This window comes from Hypanus sabinus, chromosome 14 (assembly GCF_030144855.1).
Source record: "Hypanus sabinus isolate sHypSab1 chromosome 14, sHypSab1.hap1, whole genome shotgun sequence".
Classification (NCBI taxonomy): Eukaryota; Metazoa; Chordata; class Chondrichthyes; order Myliobatiformes; family Dasyatidae; genus Hypanus; species Hypanus sabinus.
The window spans coordinates 15,645,371-15,663,072 of NC_082719.1; the positions used below are offsets into that span (position 1 = coordinate 15,645,371).

Below are 17,702 nucleotides of genomic sequence, written 5' to 3' on the forward strand. Positions count from 1 at the left end.
TTTGTATCCAAGCTCTCAGTTCATCACCTCAGTTCCTGATGCTTCTTGCATTGAAGTACACCCTTCTACCTTACTACCTTTTCACCCTCTATTCTGTCCCTCTTTACTCAAAGCCTCTTTGTATGTTAGATCTGTCTTTACTACATGTACTATACTTGCAGCTCTTGCATGACCTTTATCCTCCTCCACCTCACTATCTGCTCTAACACTCCGGTTCCCCTCCCCCTACAAATCTAGTTTATACCCTCTGGAGCAGCACTAGCAAACCTTCTCGCAAGGATGTTAGTCCCCCTCCAGTTCAGGTGGACAACTTGCCTGTTCCTATCCCTCTCTAATGCTATGGTAAAGGAGATAGCATTGTTATCACTATCTCCAAAATGCTCTCCCACTGAGAGAGAGTCTCTATGTTTTTAACACCTGCCTATCCTCCCTCTTGCACTGTCTCCAAGCTTTCTCTATTTGTACTATAGCCTTACCTGTGATATGAACAGTCCCCTTACATTGGATTAAGAAAATAAAATGACTTTACAACCTTTTCATTCTAATTTTGTGCCATGTTCCAGTTTTTCCTCCAAACTCTGGCAGTGAAATGGCTGAATGAGAATGGGAATATGTCCTTTTATGGAAATTACTTTTTCTCTAAAGCTTCAAAGGCTTGTTCACCTGACAACCTGGCACCATGAAATGTTTTTAAAGTTACATCAGCATCAATAAAGGTATCATTAATAAATAGTGTTATGCTCTCCTATCCAGATGCTTACCCTGGCTTTTGCATCCACCTGGGCTCCATTGCGCAGGAGACAACGAACAACTTCCACCTGTCCAGCTCGTGCAGCCATGTGCAATGCAGTTTCTCCACGCTGAAGAAAGGAAAAGAATTAATGAATGGGTGGAACTATAAACACATGTCGATATGGCAGGGAACTCGGGCATTATAAAGCTTTGAAGCAAACAATTAAATGTAGTCCGTGAACCAGGACCCCAAATTTGGGCCACCGGTACCATGTGGGGGGAATAATTCTTACAGTGATTTTTGGCAAGGTATACACCCCTAGTGCTAGAAAATATGTGATAGCATTGCAGCGGTGGTAGCTTTCTGTGTGTATATACAGGATTTGCGCATATACAGGATGTGACACTGTAAGCACTTTTGGAGGCAAAGTGAAGACAAGTGCCCTAAAACTTCTGACCAGCAACAGGGAAACAGGGCACATTCTTAGAGTTGGGTGAGGAATGGGACCTCTCCTCAGAATTGATGGACAAACTGGAGGCACTTACATGTCTCCTGTATGCCCCAGAAGCATCGACCACCAAGGTCAATGAGCTCAGTAATCACCTTTTCTGTGCCAAAAAAAGGTGAAATCGAAAGTCATCAACTCTCCCCATGCAAGGACTGTTTAACAAAACATGCACAGTGAGCCAACTACCAGGCTGGTATATGCAGCGGCGGAGAGGATCCACAAGTGTCAAGCCCTGTTGGCAGAGGATGGAATACGGAGAGAGAAGAGGAAGCTGAACAGTTGGTGTGCACTGGATGGAAGGCCAGCCAGCACCCGATGCCATCCTGGATCTACTGCCCATATTCTGTAGAATACACCCTGAGTTTCCCTGTTGCTGGTCAGAAGTTTTAGGGCACTTGTCTTCACTTTACCTCCAAAAGTGCTTACAGTGTCACATCCTGTATATGCGCAAATCCTGTATATACACACAGAAAGCTACCACCGCTGTGATGCTATCACATATTTTCTAGCACTAGGGGTGTATACCTTGCCAAAAATCACTGTAAGAATTATTCCCCCCACATGGTACCATCCAGGTCCAGATGGTCTGCATCCTAGGGTACTAAAGGAGGTGGCCCTGGAAATTGCGGATGCATTGGTAATCATTTTCCAATGTTCCTTAGATTCAGGATCAGTTCCTGAGGATTGGAGAATGGCTAATGTTATCCCACTTTTTAAGAAAGGAGGGAGGGAGAAAACAGAGAACTATCATCCTGTCAGCCTAACATCAGTAGTGGGGAAGATGCTAGAGTCCATTATTAACAATGAAATAGTGGCATATCTAGATAGCAGTGATAGGATTGGGCCGAGCCAGCATGGATTTACCACGGGCAAATCATGCTTGACTAATCTATTAGAGTTTTTCGAGGATGTAACCAGGAAGTTAGACAAGGGAGATCCAGTGGATGTAGTGTTCCTCGATTTTCAGAAGGCATTTGATAAGGACCCACATAGGAGATTGGTGGGTAAAATCAGAGCTCATGGCATTTGGGGGAAGATATTGACATGGATAGAAAACTGGTTGGCAGATAGAAAGCAAAGGGTAGCAGTGAATGGGTGTTTCTCAGAATGGCAGGTGGTGACTAGTGAGGTGCCACAGGGCTCGGTATTGGGACCACAGCTGTTTACAATTTACATCAATGAAGGCATTGAGAATAACATCAGCAAGTTTGCTGATGATACTAAGCTGGGTGGCAGTATGACATGTGATGAGGATATTAGGAGAATTCAGGGTGACTTGGATAGGCTGAGTGAGTGGGCAGATACTTGGCAGATGACGTTTGATGTGAATAAGTGTGAGGTTATCCACTTTGGGAGTAGGAACAGGAAGGCAGATTATTATCTGAACGGTGTAGAGTTAGGTAAGGGAGAAATACAAAGAGATCTAGGAGTCCTTGTTCATCAGTCACTGAACGTGAATGAGCAAGTGCAGCAGGCAGTGAAGAAGATTAATGGAATGTTGGCCTTTATTACAAAGGGAATTGAGTACTAGAGCAAGGAAATCCTCTTGCATTTGTACAGAGCCCTGTTGAGACCACACCTGGAGTATTGTGTACAGTTTTGGTCTCCGGGGTTAAGGAAGGACATCCTGGCTGTAGAGGAAGTGCAGCGTAGATTCACGAGGTTAATACCTGGGATGTCCGAACTGTCTTACGCAGAGGGGTTAGAGGGACTGGGCTTGTATACGCTGGAATTAAGGAGATTGAGAGGGGATCTGATTGCAACATATAAGATTATTAAGGGATTGGACAAGATAAAGGCAGGAAATATGTTCCAGATGCTGGGAGAGTCCAGTACCAGAGGGCATGGGTTGAGAATAAGGGGTAGGTCATTTAGGACAGAGTTAAGGAAAAACTTCTCCCAGTGAGTTGTGGGGGTCTGGAACGCACTGCCTCGGAAGGCAGTGGAGGCCAATTCTCTGGATGCTTTCAAGATGGAGCTAGATAGGTATGTTATGGATAGGGGAATCAAGGGATATGGGGACAAGGCAGGAACCGGGTATTGATAGTTAGATAATCAGCCATGATCTCAGAATGGCGGTGCAGGCTCGAAGGGCCAAATGGTCTACTTCTGCACCTATTGTCTATTGCCTACTGGCCTGTAACTATCCAAAAAAATGTTCACTCCCAAGATGTATGTGTGTTGCAAATGGCCTCAGGTGTACTGACATTTGTAGGCTGGCAGACTATGAGAACCAGGCATTCACCTCAGAGAGTGTGGAAAGTTCAGATGAAGATGTAGAAGACGTGGAAGACTTGGAAAATTATTATGATTATTAATAGGTTATGAAAGTATGGAAAACTAAGTATGGAAAGCAGTCTTTGATTAAATATGTTCATTTTACAACCAAATGGGGCTTGGCTATGGCCGTGTGGAACCACACATTTGAATTATTGTGCTGTAATTCTATATGCTATGACAAAAGCTTAAGATTGTTTTGATTTGATACAACAATATGTGGAAAATTACATGACATTGATAAAACTCCAGAAATCTCTCCAAATGAGGTTTTTATCTTTTGGTGGGTGGGGTAACATTTTCTGCTGTACCGATGTTAATATGGAATATATACAAAAAGTGATTATTTATTTGAATTCCTGAATCAATTTGCTACAAATCCACGTGATTATAGGTGTCCTAGGGTTTTTATTGACTTTTCCAAAATAAACAACACACATATTTTTCTAAAAATGAAATGATTCACTCTACTGAAATTGAGCACTGTACTGCGAATGCCACCAATAAGATAGTCTTCAATGTAGAATTTTATAACAACATTTGACGAAAAGTGCTTGAACTCAGCTATCATTGTGACAAATTTCAATGTTGAGGGATCACTGATGACAAACTACCACTAGGTTGAATACATATGTTGTACTTTATATTGGTCACTTTTCAGAAATGCTTATTTTAGGGTAGTGCTATAAAATGCATGCTAGCACACATAAAGCTACCACTGGTGCAATGCTATCACAAATTTTCTAACTCTAGAGATGTATGCCTTGTCAAAAATCACTATGAGCTTTACTCCCCTCAGATGGTACCGACCAACCCCACTGGCTCACGGACTAATGTATAAAAATGTTTAATTCCTGAGATTTTTTAAATATCACTGCCGATATAAAAAGTATACTTAATTGAGTTAATTCAGAAAACACAGAAGTTGGTGAATTCAAGAAATTTCAGTTGAGCTGAAATGTGTTTTCTCAGGACAGATTAAGGGCTGGACAGTTACTACACTAGGCAAGATTGTCAGGGTAATGGAATGGCGTGAGAAAGCTGCAAGACCAGATAGGTCCATCCCCATACCTGAGAGGTCGTGAGGTGGGTAGATGGAGCAGTAGTCCTTAGGTCACAGAATGAGGTGGGATGGTTGCAGTTAAGCTCTGACCTGGAGTGGAGAGCTTGGTGGACCAACTGCAGTATAGATCTGATATCAGATCAGAATCAGGTTTAATATCACTGGCATATGTTGTGAAATTTATTAACTTAGTGGTATCAGTACAATGCAATATATGATAATATAGAAAAATAATAAATACATATATCTATATAAATAGCTAAATTAAAATTACTGCAAAAACAGAAATAATATAAAGAAAGCATAGGTTCGATATTCATTTAGTAACTGGATGGTAGAGGGGAAGAAACTGTTCCTAGATCATTGAGTGTGTGCCTTCAGGCTTCTGTACCTCCTTCCTGATGGTAACAATGAGAAGAGGGCACGTCCTGAGTGGTGGAGGTCCTTAATAATAGACAATCCCTTTCTGAGGCACCACTCCTTGAAGATGTCTCGGATACTATGGAGGCTAGTACCCAAGATGGAGCTGACTAATCTTATAACTTTCTGTAAGCTTCTTTCAGTCCTGTTCAGTAACAACTCTCCCCATACCAGACGGTGATGCAGCCTGTCCGAATGCCCTCCACGGTACATCTTAGAAGTTTTCGAGTCTTTTAGGCAAATCCTGGAGAAGGATGGCTTCCAGTGGTGGAATTTTGGGTGAGGCTGGAAAAAGCTGGGGAGTGTCACACATGCTACTTGTTGTAAAGACATGCACCTTCCACTAACTCCCCTTCAGACCACTCCCTGTTCCTTATCCATCTCCCCAAGGCTGAGATTGCCTCACTGCAACTGCCTGCTTTACCAACCCCTGGAAACCCAACCCACCATCAGAGTAAAAGTCTGATATGCAGGTTAAATCAGAACTATTGAACCATCTCACTCCTCTTGTGGATACTACTCATTACATATCCAAAAATATCAGAAGGTAGGTATGTTAGAGTGAACTTCGCAAAATGCGTAAATTTTTTCCTTTAAACCAACATTCTACATCAGAAGCCACGCATAGTCATGTTATAATTCATAAGAACACAAACAAAAAGGAGCAGGAATAGGCCACCAGGCCCTGCAAACCCACTTCACCATTCATTCTCATTATTGCTTATCTACCTCAATTCCACTTTTCTACCAGTTACTTGTAACCCTCAGTTTCTCAATTTTACAATCTACCTCAGTCTATTTCTACCTAAATAGGCGAGGAACAGACAGGAGATTCTGTGGACGTGAATGGGACACCCTGATGGTATGTTGCCTCCCAGATGCCAGGGTTAGGGACATCTTGAATCTTATTCACAGCATTTTTGAGAGGGAAGCAGAGCAGCCAGATGTCTTGGTACATATTGGCACAGAGCTGGAAGAGAGAACTTAGAGATCTAGGCAGAAAGCTGAGAAGCAGGGCTTCCAGGATAGTAACTTCTGGATTGCTATCTGTGCCATATGCTAGTGAGGGTAGAAACAGGATGATTTGTCAAGCTATTTTCAAGTATGTGAAAGATAAAAGAGAGATGAGAGTGGACATAGGAATGCTAGAAAATGAGGGCAGAGAAATAATAACAGTGGACAAGAAGATGGCAGGTGAACTAGATTAGTATTTTGCATCAGTCTTCACTGTGGAAGACACTAGCAGTGTGCCAGATGTTGTAGTGTGTGGAGGAAGAGAAGTGGATGGAGTTACTATTACAAGAGAGACGGTGCTCAAAAAGCTGTAAGACCGAAAAGTACATAAGTCACCTGGACCAGATGAACTGCACCCTAGGCTTTTGAAAGAGGTAGCATCAGAGATTATGGAAGCATTAGTAATGATCATTCAAAAATCATTGGACTTTGGCATGGTGCCAAAGGACTGAGAATTGGGGGCTGGGAATCAATTTGAAGAGACTAGGGAAGAGGATGTTAGTTCACAAATAAAGAAAGCTAGTAGATAGTGTGTGAGAGACGATAGGCAGGTGATAGAGAAGGGGAGCACTCAGACCGAAGATGTAGTGGAGAAGGAAGAAAAAGATAATAAAGTTGTTTGCACCATTAGGGATAAACAGAGAGGAAGAGGTGGAGAGTTTCTTAAATGCATCTATTTTAATGCTAGGAGCATTGTAAGAAAGGTGGATGAGAGAGCATGGATTGATACCTGGAAATATGATGTTGTAGCTATTAGTGAAACATGGTTGCAGGAGGCGTGTGATTGGCAACTAAATATTCCTGGATTTCGTAGCTTCAGGTGTGATAGAATCAGATGGGCAAGAGGAGGAGGTGTTGCATTGCTTGTCTGAGAAAATATTACAGCGGTGCTTTGGCAGGATAGATTAGAGGGCTCGTCTAGGGGGACTATTTGGGTGGAATTGAGGAATGGGAAAGGTGTAGGAACACTTATACTTATAGACCACATAATGGGGAGCGAGAATTGGAGGAGCAAATTTGTAAGGATATAGCAAATATTTGTAGTAAGCACAAGGTTGTGATTGTGGGAGATTTTAGTTTTCCACACATAGACTGGAAAGCCCATTCTGTAAAAGGGCTGGATGGTTTGGAGTTTGTAAAATGTGGGCAGGGTAGTTTTTTGCAGCAATACATAGAGGTACCAACTAGAGAAGGGGCAGTGTTCGATTTCCTGTTCAGGAATGAGATAGGACAGTTGACAGAGGTATGTGTTGGGGAGCACTTTGGGTCCAGTGGTCACAATACCATTAGTTTCAATATAATTATGGAGAAGGATAGGACTGGACCCAGGGTTGAGATTTTTGATTGGAGAAAGGCTAACTTTGAGGAGATGTGAAAGGATTTATCAGGAATGGATTGGGACAATTTGTTTTATGGGAAGAATGTAATAGAGAAATGGAGGTCATTTAAAGGTGAAATTTTGAGGGTACAGAATCTTTATGTTCCTGTTATGTTGAAAGGAAAGGTTAAAAGTTTGAGAGAGCCATGGTTTTCAAGGGATTTTGGAAACTTGGTTCGGAAAAAGAGAGAGATCTACAATAAATGGAGTAAATGAGCTGCTCGAGGAATATAAAGAATGTAAAAAGAATCTTAAGAAAGAAATTAGAAAAGCTAAAAGAAGATATGAGGTTGCTTTGGCAAGAAAGGTGAAAATATATCCAAATAGTTTCTACAGTTATATTATTAGCAAAAGGATGGTGAGGGATAAAATTGGTCCCTTAGAGAATCAGAGTGGACAGCTATGTGTGGAGCCAAAAGAGATGGGGGAGATTTTGAACAATTTCTTTTCATTGGTATTCACTAAGGAGAAGGATATTGAATTGTGTAAGGTAAGGGAAACAAGTAGGGTAGTTATGGAAACTATGATGATTAAAGAAGAGGAAGTACTAGAACTTTTAAAGAATATAAAAATGGATAAGTCTCTGGGTCCTGACAGGATATTCCCTAGGACCTTGAGGGAAGTTAGGTAGAAATAGCAGGGACTCTGACAGAAATATTTCAAATGTCATTAGAAACAGGGATGGTGCCGGAGGATTGACATATTGCTCATGTGATTCCATTGTTTAAAAAGGGTTTTAAGAGTAAACCTAGCAATTATTGACCTGTAAGTTTGATGTCAGTGGTGGGTAAATTAATGGAAAGTATTCTTATGTGATATGTAATTATCTGGATAGAGGGGGTCTGATTAGGAACAGTCAACATGGATTTGTGTGTGGAAAGTCATGTCTGACAAATCTTATTGAATTTTTTGAAGAGGTTACTAGGAAAGTTGACGAGAGTAAAGCAGTGGATATTGTCTATATGGACTTCAGTAAGGCCTTTGACAAGGTTCCGCATGGAAGATTAGTTAGGAAGATTCAATCGTTAGGTATTAATATTGAAGTAGTAAAATGGATTCAACAGTGGCTGGATGGGAGATGCCAGAGAGTAGTGGTGGAGGCTGGTGACTAGTGGTGTGCCTCAGGGATCTGTACTGGGTCCAATGTCGTTTGTCATATACATTAATGATTTGTTTGATGGGGTGGTAAATTGGATTAGTAAGTATGCAGATGAGACTAAATAGGTAGCGATTTGGATAATGAAGTAGGTTTTCAAAGCTTGCAGAGAGATTTAGGTCAGTTGGATGAGTGGGCTGAAAGATGGTTGATGGAGTTTAATGCTGATAAGTGTGAGGTTATACATTTTGGTAGGAATAAACAAAACAGGACATACATGGTAAATGGTACGGCATTGAGGAATGCAGTAGAACAGAGTGATCTAGGAATAATGGTGCATAGTTCCCTGAAGGCGGAATCTCATTTGGATAGGGTGGTGAAGAAAGCTTTTGATATGCAAGCCTTTAAAAATCAGAGCATTGAGTATAGGAGTTAGGATGTAATGTTAAAATTGTACAAGGCATTGGTAAGGCCAAATTTGGAGTATTGTGTACCGTTCTGGTCACCAAATTACAGGAAAGATGTCAACAAATTAGAGAGAGTACAGAGGAGATTTACTAGAATGTTACCTGGGTTTCAGCCCCTAAGTTACAGAGAAAGGTTGAACAAGTTAGGTCTTTATTCTTTGGAGTGTAGAAGGTTGAGGGGGGACTTGATAGAGGTATTTAAAATTATGAGGGGGATAAATAGTGTTGACGTGGATAGGCTTTTTCCATTGAGAGTAGGGGTTATTCACACAAGAGGACATGAGTTGAGAGTTAAGGGGCAAAAGTTTAGGGGTAACACGAGGGGGAACTTCTTTACTCAGAGAGTGGCAGCTGTGTGGAACGAGCTTCCAGTAGAAGTGGTAGAGGTAGAGGTAGAGGTAGAGGCTGGGTCAATTTTAAAAAAAAACTGGATAGGTATATGGACAGGAAAGGAATGGAGGATTATGGTCTGAATGCAGGCAGGTGGGACTAGATGAGAGTAAGCATTCGGCATGGACTAGAAGGGCCGAGATGGCCTGTTTCCATGCTGTAATTGTTATATGGTTATAGTTGCAAATGTCACTCCACTCCTTAAGAAAGAAGGAAGGCAGCATAAAGGAAATTATACACCTGTTAGCCTGACCTCAATGGTTGGAAAGATACTGGAGTTACTTATTAAGGATGATGTTATGGAGTACTTGGTGACACAGGACAAGATAGGACGAAGTCAGTGTGGTTTCCTCAAGGGAAAATCCTGCCTGACAAACCTGTTGGAATTCTTTGAGGAGATTACAAGTAGGATAGAAAAAAGGGGATGCAGTGGATGTTGAGTATTTGGATTTTCAGAAGGCCTTTGACAAGGTACCACACATGAGACTGCTTACTGAGTTAACAGCCCATGGCATTGCAGGAAAGTTACTGGCATGGTTAGATCATTGGCTGATTGGTAGGAGGCAGTGATTGAGAATAAAAGGATCCTTGTCTGATTGGCTGCCGGCGACTAGTAATGTTCTGCAAGGGTCGATGTTGGGACCATTTTTTTTTATGCTGTTTATCAATAATTCAGATGATGGAATAGATGGCTTTGTTGCCAAGTTTGCAGATGATACAAAGATTGGTGAAGGGGCAGGAAACATGTAGGCTGCAGAAGGACTTAGATAAGTTAGGAGAATAGGCAAGAGAATGGCAAATGAAATACAATGTGGATAATCCATGGTCTTGCACTTTGGTAGAAGAAATAAATGTGCAGACTATTTTCTAAATGTGGAGAAAATTCAAAAATCTGAGCTGCAAAGGGACTTAAGAGTCCTTGTGCAGAACACCCTAATCAGTGGGGAGTAAGGCAAATGCAATGTTAGCATTCATTTCAAGAGGTCTAGAATTTTAGAACAGGGATGTAATATTGAGGCTTTGCAAGGCACTGGTGAGGCCTCACCTTGAGTATTGTGAACAGTTTTAGGCTCCTCATCTAAGAAAAGTTGTGCTGGCTTTTGAGGAGGTCCAGAGGAGGTTCACAAGGATAACTCCAGGAATGAAAGCATTTTTTGATGGTTTGATGGTTCTGGGTCTGTACCCACTGGAATTTAAAAGGATGAGGGGAGATCTCATTTGAAAGTTTTTGAATGTTGAAAAGCCTAGACAGAACAGATGCGGAAAAGATGTTTCCCATGGTTTCCCTAGGACACAATGGCACAGCTTCAGGATAGAGGGGTGTCCATTCAAAGCAGAGATGCAGAGAAATTTCTTTAGCCAGAGGGTGGTGAATTTATGTAATTTATTACCACATGCAGCCTTGGAGTCCAGGTTGTTGGGTGTATTTAAGGCAGAGATGATAGGTTCTTGATTGGACACAGCATCAAAGGCTATGGAGAGAAGCCGGGATACAGGGTTGAGGTGCAGGGAAAATGATCAGCCATGACTGAATGGCAGAGCAGTCATGATGGGCCAAAAGGCCTAATTTTGCTCCTATGTCTTATGGTCTTATCTATATTGAATGATCTGACATCCTCCAAACCTGGGGACAAAGAATTCAAATGACTGACCACTCTCAGAAAGAATAACTTTCTACATGAATTTGAAATGATGGTTCCCTTATTTTGTAGCTTTGTCTCCTTGTTTATGACTCCCCCACTGAAAGTCTTTTCAGGATCTAATATCTCAAATAAGATCATCCCTTAATGTTCTAAACTCCAAGGAAAACAGCCACAAAATATCTAGCCTTACAACTTAGGATTAGCCTCGTGGAATCTTTTGGAATGAAAGCCATGATACCCTTTTTAAGGTAAGGAGACCAAAACCATGCAGGGTACCTCAGATGTAGGCTCACCAATGCACTATATAACTGTAACTAAGCCACCCTATTCTTGAACTCCCATCTCTTTGTAATAAAGAACAGCACACCACTTGCTTTCTTAAAGATTTGTTGGACCTACTTTCTAACTTCTTGTGATTCATGTACAGGAATGTCTAAACCCCATCAAAACTTCACACTTACTTGCAGTCTATCTCCATTTAGATAATAATTCACCTTGTGATTCCTCAGACCAAACTTCATGACCTCACATATCTGTACATTAAACACCATTTGCCAGTTTTCACCCAATCACTCAACCTATGTCCCATGCTCTTCCACCTATCCTCACATCACTGGCAGACTTGGAAATCTTTAATCTCATTCCATCCTCCAGGTTTTTGTTGTAATCAGTAAACAATTGAGGCCCAAGAACCAATCTCTGGAGTACTTAACCAGCTACATCCTTTTCATTCCATTTTCATAGGGAAGGCATTTCTCATCCACATTAACATACTCTCTCCAATACTTGAGAATTTATGCATCAGCTTCTTCTGTGGCATCTTGTTAAATCCCTTTTTGAAGTCCAAACACACTTCATCTAGAGCTTCTCCTCTATCTTTTGAATCAGGTGTTTGTGACGATCTCAAGATTTTGATTTCAGTTTTGCACAAAAAGTTAACATCCAATAAAAGTAAATGATCTAAGAAGATGATGAATCATTGACATGAATAATTATAACTAGCCATAGTAGACCAATGCTTTACCCAACAACATCCCTCTCTGCTTCTCAATGAGTTTGAGTGCTCAGCTATTCCATGGCAACGAGTAAATTGCATCTCAAGGGAGCTCCAATCATTTAAAGCAAGCTTCATTGACCAGCACAATACTGGCACCTCCCAACTTTTCCATTCAATTCCATTTTCCTCCACTCAATTTTATTGTTCTCCTGCATGCATATTCAGAGCCAGTGAGCAGAAAACTAGAATGAAAGAAGGTAAAAAGTACCCATAGCTATCCTGGCGGCTATTTAGTCCATGAACACTACCACATTATTCTTTTTTTTCACTGTTAATATTGTATAATTTTTACATCTTGGCTTTCACTGAAAAATAACAAATTCACATCATATGTCCATGATAATAAATCTGATTCTGGTTCACGTCCAACTTAATCCCTTCAAAACAGATCACAGTGTGTACAAGCTGCTTCTGCTTTGCAGATGTAGATATACACATTCAGAATCTGTTGATCTTTTTGATTTGCAATTTCATTGGACCATTGTTGATGAAAATGTTCTGATGAGTCATTCGTTGTTAGTTAAATCACACATTTGGTTTCAGCACCTAAGTTACAGAGAAAGGTTGAACAAGTTAGGTCTTTTTTCTTTGGAGCGTAGAAGGTTGAGGGGGGACTTGATAGAGGTATTTAAAATTATGAAGGGGATAGATAGAGTTGACATGGTTAGGCTTTTTCCATTGAGAGTTGGGGAGATTCAAACAAGAGGACATGAGTTGAGAGTTAAGGGGCAAAAGTTTAGGGGTAACACGAGGGGGTACTTTACACAGAGAGTGGAAACTGTGTGGAATGAGCTTCCAGTAGAAGTTGTAGAGGCAGGTTCGATATTGTCATTTAAAGTAAAATTGGATAGGTATATGGACAGGAAAGGAATGGAGGGTTATGGGCTGAGTGCAGGTCGGTGGAACTAGGCAAGAGTAAGCGTTCGGCACGGACTAGAAGGGCTGAGTTGGCCTGCTTTCATGCTGCAATTGTAATTGTTATGGTTATATTAGATGTTTTTTCCTCCTCACATGTTCAGAGCATACCACATTCAATATAAACGGAGAGTAGTTATCTTTTCACAATCTATTTCAAATACAAAGTGGTAAGATCATCATTCACACTACCCACAGTGAAATAGTAGGGTTGTGCTTTAGGATATCAAAGCAGAATAAAGTAAAAAAATTCATCTGCACCATTCCTCCAGAGTTAAAATGGATAGCAATCTCCCCAATGCTGTTTCAAAGCTCCAAAGCACTTGCAATACTTGTTACTGTTTAATTGCACGAGTGGTAAAGCTGCTGTTCTATTAACAGTGGGGGTCAGGGAGAGAATTTTATGCATTGGTAGCATCTTCCCTTACAGCTCTGAATCCAAAAAGAACCTTTAAAAGACCATGATACAACCAGCACTCTTAGCTATTGAAAAATGATTGCACAGTTCATTCATTCATAGCCTGCATGTGTAGTGTCAGGATTAACCGGGTCACGGTATGAACTTTCCTGACTCGACCCCTGTCTCTTATGTGGCCGAGTGACCAGCTCGGCGCTCAACCCGGCACAGATGGAAAGCACAATGCAACAAAGGGATAGTCTTCCTGGGAGACAGAGGAATACGTACAAACTTCTTAAGACCTATGTGTGCAGGACACAACCTCAATGTATAGAGACAAGGCATGGAACGAAGTTAGCAGGGATGATTCTGTAGGGACCTAAACGCCCTCTATGAAGGAAACCACTTTAGAGTCTGCAATTCAACTAAATGCTCCTTCCAGATGCGAGTAGAAAAGTTACATTTATCATTAACCCAGGTTCCTTGGCTTGGAAATAAACTTATTTTTTCAATGCATCAGGGTGCAATCTGTGACATTTCTTCGCAGAAAGACCCATGCAAGAATCCTGAGGCAATGTTTCCAAGACTGAGGGTGGCAGCGACTTTAACTTTGAGAGCAGTGCAGATTTATGTTTGACTGTTGGACATATTGGATATCTAGCAAACACAAGTTCTTACACTACGTTCAAAGTCAGGATTACTCTGGATTCCAGAAACCTTGCCTCAGGAATTTTGAATTGAAATATGTTATAAGCACACTCTGCTGTTTGTAACAATCACGTAAAGTGCTGTCAGTAAAATTGGGAACCATTTATTTTGATAAAGGTGTATTTGCTTGTATCTCACTTCATAGGGGAGACACATCACCTTGCAGACATACCTTGTCTATTTCTACCAAGAGTACCACCTCATTTTCTTAAATGTTGTTTTTCCAACTTGATTACCCATTTCTGATTTCATGAACTATTTATCTTTTGAAAGGCAATAGTAGTGGCCATTTGATTTTGAACATGATCCAGCTGAGATAGTGGGATCTCAGCCTGTGCCAGTCTGCTTGAGGTTTGATGCAATCTATGACCTCAAAAAAGATGAATCTGATTTTTAAATAATTCTCAGTATTTCAAATGCTATTCCTTCCGTGAGTGAACAGTCCCAGTATTCAGACAAATGTGGTTAATAATCTGGCTAGAAATTAATTGCAGGGATTAGACAACTGTTGCCGCCATTGCTAGGTACCACAAAGATAATTAAACATCGGTGTGGACATGGTGTCAACGTGTCCTCTCACCGTACAACTCCCTTTTTTAGGTATCGTGCAGACAAATTTCCAGGCCTTAGTCTTTAGAGAGTTCAAGGTGTAATAGTGTGATAAGATATTTCTGCAATATTTGTGAAGTTCCAAGATGAATTATTTGATATGGTTACATAAAGTGCAGTTTTTTGTAGTAATAATTATATCTAAACTGAATAAGAAAGTAAGATTACTTTGGATTCTTGGCTAGTTCTTTCTAATTAGAAAGCCAACATTATTTCTGCTAGTGAACTCTAGTCATTTGTCAATAGACAAATCAAAGGAAAACTTCAATCACATATATCAACATGTGACATGATTTTTTAAACTTTAAATCATGTATTTTAGAAGAACACGTACAATTCTGTATCATACTTGCTTTTGATGAAAGCTAGCCATACTCACAATATTAGAAACATCCGGGGATGCTCCATTCTGCAGCAAAAGGAGGACGATGTTCAAGTGGCCCATGAAGGCAGCCACATGTATTGGCGTAAGGCCAGACTGTGAAACAAAGTAATAGCAGTTTACTTCACTGAAAAGGCTACAATTTGTTTTAATTGATGCAACAGAGGCAGTGATTAAATTCTAAAACTTCCTTCTACCTCTGTTATGGCTTGGATTGAAGCCCCATACTTCACAAGAAGTTCCATGACTTTAACACGATTTTTCTTACATGCAATATGCAATGGGGTAAAGCCATTCTGTATAAAAAGAGCAATCAGGTTAGCAGTCACATCAAACATGCAGAAAAAGAATGTAGTCACTCCAAGATCATGCACTTAAATCTTAAGACCTTACACAAATGTCACACAGGGCAGTAATTAAGCTGTAAGTCAGCTTGATACAGAAATTATTCCAACCAAGAATCACTGCAGGTTTATCCCACCTTGCCCCACAATAAAATAAGTTCTGCATGCACCTATTTGAAAATATATAGTCCTTGAGAGTGAATTATATCATTGAATTATTGATGATATGAAACAATTCCAACTCCCAAAACACACTAATACCTTTCTTATACTGCTTAAACCAATGTGAGTACCTTCAAAACAAACTGAAGCTTTCTTCCCATTAGAATCAATCTAAGTAGAATCATAATCACTTCTGTGACACTGCAAAGGGGACCTGTTGCTAACTTTATTCCTTTATTTGGTCATTTGAAGGCATGCAGTGACTGAATGCCACTGAGTGCACAAGCTCAGTCCCCTACAAAATATTCCATGGTAAGGTCTTTCAATGATTCTCCCAGGTATTGGTGAACATTTTATGCTGTACAGTATTCTATTTCAGCTTTATCATTGCTCACTACTTTAACGACTGCTTCTTACTGAAAGAAATTACATAATTTAACATCAGTCTTCATAATAAAAATTGTTGCTGTGTGATCATGACTTATTGAGTTTTGATTCAGCAGTTCACTCCTAAGGAACAAAATCTATCTCATTGGGACAGTGGATATTGAATCTATCTCATTGGATATTCACATTGGGACATATGTTAAATTAAAGAGTTAATATAAACAACACACCAGAATAGATTGCACATTTCCACAAACCTTGGGAATATATATTTTAACTAATCACTCCTTAAAGAAAGTGATTATTTAAAATTGGTTAATCAATTGATGATATGGAGGATAAATTGAAAACCAACAAAGAAACAATGCTAATCTGTAATGTGTGTTGAGGTGGTGGTCAGACTTAGTTGTTCTTGAGGTTCACAGGAATGGTTTGGGGGACACACAGGGAGTTAGGGGTCAAATTAGGGTTTGGGGATATGGATGAAGGGAACTTAGAGGTCATGCCAGAGTCCAGGTTGAAACATTCTGTAGCTGAAGGTCAACAACCCGTGGACAAATGTCGGATCAGCAAGCACCGTGCACAAAGACCAATGCTCTCCATGGTCAATGGCCAAAGTCAGTGGGACTTTAGATGGATTAACTTGAAGAAATACGTTTTTATGTAGCATGAGATTAGAATCAGGAATCTATTGGCTGCAGATATAGTTGAGGCAGTTTCCATTATGACCTTTAACAGGAAACTGGAAAAACATATGATGAGGAAAACTTTGCATGGCTGTGGAGGTAACTGACAGATAACTAACAGAAGAATGTCTCAAGCAACACACAACAAAGTGTGAAGCATTTAAACCAAATAAGACAAGTTCAAAATCTGCTCAATAAGTCAATGTAATGGCACAATACATTGGTATGTGGACAATTACGCTCCAATTCGATACTTGTGTGATAAGCAATCGATCAATTTAATACATACAATCAAATAAAAAGTTCATGCAATAACTATCTGAGAATTCTGGAAGACCTCCAGCCTCCCGGAGCCAGGTGCACTGAGCTGCATCTCATACAAGAGACTGAGGAAGTGATAGATTGGAGCTACAGGGAGGTAGCCATGCCTAGGTGGTAGGGTTCAAGTAAATGTGGGACTGTGAAAGAAGGGCAATAAGCTACCAGAACAGACTATCACTGAGGCTATTCCCCTCAATAATAATCATACAGTTTTGAAGGATCAACCTGCTGGGGATCACCATTGTGCCCTGGTGTATGGCATTGAGAGAGGCACTGTGGCTCAGAAGGGAAGAGGACTGCAGTAGAGATAGGGGGTTCCATAGTTAGAAGAGTAGACACAAGACTCTGTGGATGTGATAAAGACCGGGATGATATGGTGCCAGGAATCTGGGATGGTTTGCATTGGATTCATGGCATTCTATGGGGGTGGTTGAGCAGCCAAAGGTCTTGGTACATATTGCCATCAGTGACATAGTAAGAAATGCAAGGAGGTCCCGAAGAGAAGATTTTAAGGAGCTAGGAGGAAAACTGAAAAGCAGGACCTCCATGGTAGTATCTCTGGATTACTGTCTGCCACACACCAATGAGGAGGAGAATACAATGATTTGGCAGATGAATTGTAGTTGAGCAACTGGTGCAGGGGGCAGGGCTTCAGATTTCTGTATCATTGGAATCTCTTCTACAGAAGGTATGACCTGTACAAAAGAGATGGTTTACAACTGAACCCGGGAGGGACCAACACCCT

At 40.6% G+C, this 17,702-nt stretch overlaps 1 protein-coding gene across 2 annotated transcripts in view; it reads right to left on the reverse strand.

Moving 5' to 3' along the window:
- Positions 1-17,702, reverse strand: part of ank2b (ankyrin 2b, neuronal) — an 801,710-nt gene that overhangs the window by 249,941 nt on the left and 534,067 nt on the right. For both annotated transcript variants that reach the window (XM_059988791.1, XM_059988792.1), the window contains 3 exons: positions 15,255-15,353; positions 15,055-15,153; positions 762-860 (listed from right to left, as the gene is read on the reverse strand). In XM_059988791.1, coding sequence (XP_059844774.1) covers positions 762-860; positions 15,055-15,153; positions 15,255-15,353 — 297 coding nt within the window. The remainder of the gene's footprint in view (positions 1-761; positions 861-15,054; positions 15,154-15,254; positions 15,354-17,702) is intronic.